At 60.1% G+C, this 5,318-nt stretch overlaps 1 protein-coding gene across 1 annotated transcript in view; it reads right to left on the bottom strand.

Annotated features, from left to right (window-relative positions):
• Positions 1 to 3,225: 3,225 nt before the first annotated feature.
• Selplg (selectin P ligand) overlaps positions 3,226 to 5,318 on the bottom strand; it is a 6,264-nt gene continuing 4,171 nt past the window's right edge. The window contains exon 2 of the mRNA XM_013014228.1: positions 3,226 to 5,162. Within this exon, the coding sequence (XP_012869682.1) occupies positions 3,955 to 5,157 (1,203 nt within the window). The 5' untranslated portion in view covers positions 5,158 to 5,162 and the 3' untranslated portion in view covers positions 3,226 to 3,954. The remainder of the gene's footprint in view (positions 5,163 to 5,318) is intronic.

Consider the following 5,318-nt stretch of genomic DNA (forward strand, 5'->3'; position numbering starts at 1 on the left):
TGATGCTGTGGCTCAAGTGGTAGAGTGCTAGCCTTGAGCTGAAGAGCTGAGGGACAGCACCCAGGCCCAGAGTTCAGGCCCCACGACCGGACCCCCAAAAAAAAAAAAAGAGCTCAGGGACAGCACCCAGGTCTTGAGTTCAAGATCCATGACCAACAAAATAAACCCTTGTCACTTGAGTACTTACCCTTTCCTGGGCACAATGCTATGTCGGCCTCTTTAACTCTCTCAACCCCCTGGGAAGGGGCCACCCCCCCCTCCCTCACCCCAGACTTGGAGTTGTCCCTTCAGGAGGAAGATAACCAGAGCCAAACAGGCCTGGCAGGACTAACTGGCCTCTCTGGTGCCGTGGTCCCCATAGAGACAGGCAGTGCCCAGGGTCTATGTCCCAGTGCGACACAGCCCTCCCCACCAAGCTGGGGCTGGCAGAGGCTGAGAGTGGTTTCTGGGGAGGAATTCTGCAGCGGGCGGCGGCGGCGGTGGCGGCCCGGGGCTTGTCTAGGAGACTTGGCAATTTTAGAAAGCTGCCAGCCCTTCCTCCAGGAGCCGGGCTCTGGTCACTCACGGTTGGCACCATGGGATGTTCAAGCTGGTGCCTACACCCAAGTCCCGCAACCTCTCTGAGCCTTCCTGTACTCAAATACGAAATGGGACCTGAGAGAGGGGGACCTGGGTTTGGGGGGATTCTAGCCCACCTACCTCATTTCCTACCTGCCCTCCTCCCTCCCCTTCTTCCTTCTCTCCTTCCTTCTCTACCTCCCAACACCCTGCTTCCCCTTCCCCTCTTTCCATCTCTTTCCTCCTCCTTCCCTTCTTCCTTTCCTTCCTGCCTCCCTCTCCTCTCCTCGCAGACAGGACAGGACAGGACCGGAGGCCCGGGCTACTGAGGGCTTCGGGAGCTGGTGGCGGGCGCCCCCTGGTGGTTATTTGAATATCCACCATCAGTGCTGTGGAATTACTGGTGGGGGGGGTGGATAGGGAGGTAGTGGGAGGGGGGATAGTGGGGGGGGTCCCCCTCCTCCAGGTAGAAACCCAGACCTGTGCGATCCATGGCATCCAGAAGCCCTCAGGGAGATGGGGACAGAGCCTCGGAGATCAGCTCAGAGTCCCCCAGTCCTTCAGCCCCCCGGTCTGCGACCCCATTGTGGGTCCTTAGGCTCCTTATAAAAATGATTCTCACAGCCGGGCGCCGGTACTCACGCCTGTCATCCCAGCTACTCAGGAGGCTGAGATCTGAGGATCGCTGTTCAAAGCTAGCCCAGGCAGGAAAGTCCGTGAGACTTTTTTTTTTTTTTTTTTTTTTTGGTCAGTCGTGGGGCTTGAACTCTGGGCCTGGGCGCTGTCCCTCAGCTCTTCAGCTCAAAGCGAGCGCTCTACCACTTGAGCTACAGCGCCACTTCCGGTTTTCTGGTGGTTTATTGGAGATAGGAGTCTCACGATCCCTCCTGCCCAGGCTGGCTTTGAACCACGATCCTCAGATCTCAGCCTCCTGAGTAGCTAGGATTACAGGCGTGAGCCACCAGCACCCGGCCTGTGAGACTCTTATCTCTAATAAACCACCAGAAAACTAGAAGTGGTGCTGTGGCTCAAGCAGTAGAGCGCTCACCTTGAGCTGAAAGACAGCGCCCAGGCCCAGAGTTCAAGCCCCATGACCGACAAAAATAATAATCATAATTCTCACTCAGTCTCCTTTTGGAACTCCAATGGAAGGCCGGACAGGAGCCTAAGAGCAAAAGAGCCTTTACCCTCTCCCAGTGGGAGGTATTTTCTAGAAGAGGTGAATTTTATTCCTCTCCAGACAAGGCCTGCTTCCGGCCTTCGGAGGCAAGCAGCGGGCTCTTGGTAGAACGTCCAGTCTGCCGCGCTCACCCTTAAGCATCAGTTCTCTGCTCTGACCCTGGAAGGATGGATGTGGTTTTGGGGGTGAAGTCATGCCAACGCCTGGTGTGTGTTACCTAAGTAGGGGCCAGCAGCCCTGCTTTTCCAGGGGGGTGGGGGGCTAAAGAACCTCTCCCGGTGCGGGTCTGGAGGCGCTAACATCGGAGGGTCCTGGCCAGCTGGACGGCTGAACTCAGGAGTCAGCACTCCACCCAGCCTGTTTGTCAATAAAGTTTTATTAGAACACAGCCGCGCCCGTTTGTTGATCCAGGGCGCTGAGAATAAAGGGTGGGAAGTCAGAACACCAACGACATGTTACACACAGCCTGGAAAATTTACTGTCTTGCCCTTTGAGAAGAAGTTGGCCCCTTAAACCCCCCCCCCCGGTGGGATGGGGGAGTGCTGTTAGTGGGGGGGGGCAGCAAGGAAGGAGAGGCCTGGACACAGACAGGTGTGTTTGTCTACACTGGGGAATCTGATTCTACCGCCCAGAGCTGGGTCATGGGGTGGGGGGGTGGAGGGGGGGCTGAACAAAGTCCTCCGTTTCCCCCCCACCCCACCCTGCGTGGCAGCATCAACCTAGCCGCCCATTTGAAGGGCCGAGGCTACGGGCAATCAGCTCAGGGATGATGAACTCAGGGAGGGCTGCCTGAAGGAGGCAACCTTGACTCCGTGAAGGACTTGACATTTTCCACCGTGGTAGATTCCATCTGGGCTCCACAGGCAGCCCTAGAGGCTGCAGTCCTTTCTCCAGCTTAGTAGCATTTGCTAGCGAGACAGCCATGGCCAGAGACTCCTCCACCTTCTTCAGGGGTTCTTACCTTGCAAACTCACAACAAAGGGCAAGTGGGAAGAACTTTACTCAGGAGAGAAGCGACCCAGTTAAAGGCAGCAGCTGCTCTGCCTTCTGAGGGCGGAGTCTAGGAGGGTTTTATACCGTGGGCTGTGTGCTGATTCGCCACACCCTATGTAAACCAACCAATCAGAGCAGACCTGCTGACTCCTACACCTTGAGGCTGCAGCCTGCAATGGGCCTGCCTTTGACGCCCCCCACCCCCCAGGCACACACCTGACCATTATGCAAAACTAGGAAAGATGGAGATGGAAGTGGGATTATTTTTAGTCTTCTGTTTTCTGGAGTTTGGTCTTCTTAAGCCAGCAATGCTTTCTGCGGGCTGGGGTGCTGAGGGCGGGGTCTTGCACCTGCAATCCTAACTCCGCAGGAAGCTGAGATCTGAGGGTCAAGGTTCGAAGCCAGCCCAGACAGGAAGTCTGAGAGCCTCTTATCCCAGAAAAAGCCGGAAGTGGCTCAAGAAGTAGAGCACTAGCCTTGAGCGCAGAGAGGCTCAGGGATGGCCCCAGGCCCTGAGTTCAAGCCTTGGGACTGGCAAAATAATAATAATAAAAATAAAAAGTTCTGCAGGGGGCCCTGGGCTCTGACGAATCTCCTGAACGAATCTGTTGCCCTTCTTCACGAAGTCTACCCGCTCATAGAGTTCTAAACGCCTTTGCTGCCGCTTTGCCTGGGCGACTGGGAGGTTGTGCGGCGTATAAGGCCAGGGTCCCCAAGGGCCGGATGGGGTCACTCTGCCACCAGATGGACGCTGATCCCAAAAGAGGGTCTCCCCTAAACCCACCCGCCCCTCCCAGGCAGGGGTCTCATCCTGGGCCACCCAGAGAGGTGCCAGGAGGACCCCAGCTGTCCCTTGGGGGGGTAAGGGAGCAGGACACGGCCACCTGTCCACGTGACCCTTCCTTCCTGCTGAGTGACCTGGACAAGGAGGGAAGTGGGCAGGCGTGGGGTGCACGAGGGAGACCAGAGACACAAGCAAGGAGAGGGCCTGTCCAGGCAACATGGCGCCTGCCAGGGTCCTTGGCCTGCAGGCCCAGGGGCGGGAGGGAGGAGGAGGTAGCTCTGCCGGCCAGTCCCACATGGCTGCAAGACCCTTGTCTCTGCTTAGGGCAGCCAAGGACCCCGGGGAGAGGGAGGGGGTCCATCCGAGAAGCCCAGACCTGTGGCCTTGCACCGCTGCGGCCGGGCCACAGGGGGCGCCCGCGGGCGGAGGAGCAGGGGGGCTACGGGAGGAAGCTGTGCAGGGTGAGGTTATCGCCGTCGTGGTCCTCTAGGGGCTCCGCCTTCCCGCACTGGCCCCTGGGCAGCCCCCCATTGGCCACGGCGGGGGCCCCCTCGCCCGCGTCGGGCAGCAGGGACGAGATGCAGACCATCTCGGTGGGGGAGTAGCTGCGCACGGGGTACGTGTGGCTCCGGCGGGAGAGGCGGACGGCCAGCACCACGGTGCACACGAGGAAGACGGTGGCCACCAGGGCCAGGATGAGGATGGCCAGCAGGCACTGTCTGACGGGGATGCGCTCCAAGGCCCCCGTGGGACTGGGGGCCACGGAGCTCACCGCGGGGACCCCCTGCCCGGCCTTCCAGTCTGTGCCGGGTGAGCTGCTGGCAGCCTCCAGCGTGTTCTGGGGTGCGTCTTTCCCCCTGAAGACGGCGGCGAGAGTGGCAGGGGGTTCTGTGGACTGAGACTTCGTGGTGCCGGGCTCTGTGGACAGGGCCACTGTGGAAGGGGCTTCTGTGGACACAGCCTCTGTGCCCATGGGCTTCGTGGTCAGCACCTCTGTGGCCGGTGGCCGTGTGATCTTTGCCTCCGTGGCCACTGGTGGGGCGGCCTCTGCCCCCGTGGCTGCCGTGTGCGTGGCCTTGGCTTCCGTGGCTGCAGGTTGCATCGTCTCTGCCTCTGTGGCTGCTGGTGGCATGGTCTGTGCTTCCGTGGATGCTGGTTGTATGGTCTCTGTCTCGGTGGCTGTGGGTCCCGTGGACAAGATTTCGTCTGTGGTTGGAGCCACCACGGTGGAAACAGTTGCAGATGTCAGTTCCGTGGCCCAGCCCGCTGAGACTGGTCCCCACTGTGTCCCGCCTGCACTGTGCCCTGCACGGGGGCTCACAGACCCCCCAGTGGCAGCATCCACGGTGGCTGGATCAGGGGTTCCGGGTCCTGCAGAAGCCCCTTGTCCCAGCGTGGTTGTGGCAGTCAGAGGCTCAGTGTCTGCCCCCAGGACCCTGGTGTGGTTGCCCAGTGTTTCCGGTGGGTCCGTGTCTACCGGGAAATAATCCTCATCCTGTTCTTCGTCCAGGGCCACCTGTCTCCGGATGCGGGCAGGGACGGGGCCCGGGGCTGCCTTGGCTCCATTCCTCCAGGGGTCCCCCAGAGGGAGGCCGCAGCCCGGGCCCAGCAACGCCAGCAGCAGCAGGAGCTGTGGAAGCATCGTACCTGAGGGACACAGGGACAGCATCACCCTGGGCCCAACCCAGGACCTCATGGCCACCCAGGTCTGGCATGGGGTGGGTATTAGGGCTTGAGCCATGCCCGTGGACCCGGCACATGCCTGGCCAGCCCCTCTGTGGGCGGCAGCTGTTGTTTATTTTT

Source organism: Dipodomys ordii, unplaced genomic scaffold (genome assembly GCF_000151885.1).
Source record: "Dipodomys ordii isolate 6190 unplaced genomic scaffold, Dord_2.0 Scaffold23, whole genome shotgun sequence".
Lineage (NCBI taxonomy): Eukaryota > Metazoa > Chordata > Mammalia > Rodentia > Heteromyidae > Dipodomys > Dipodomys ordii.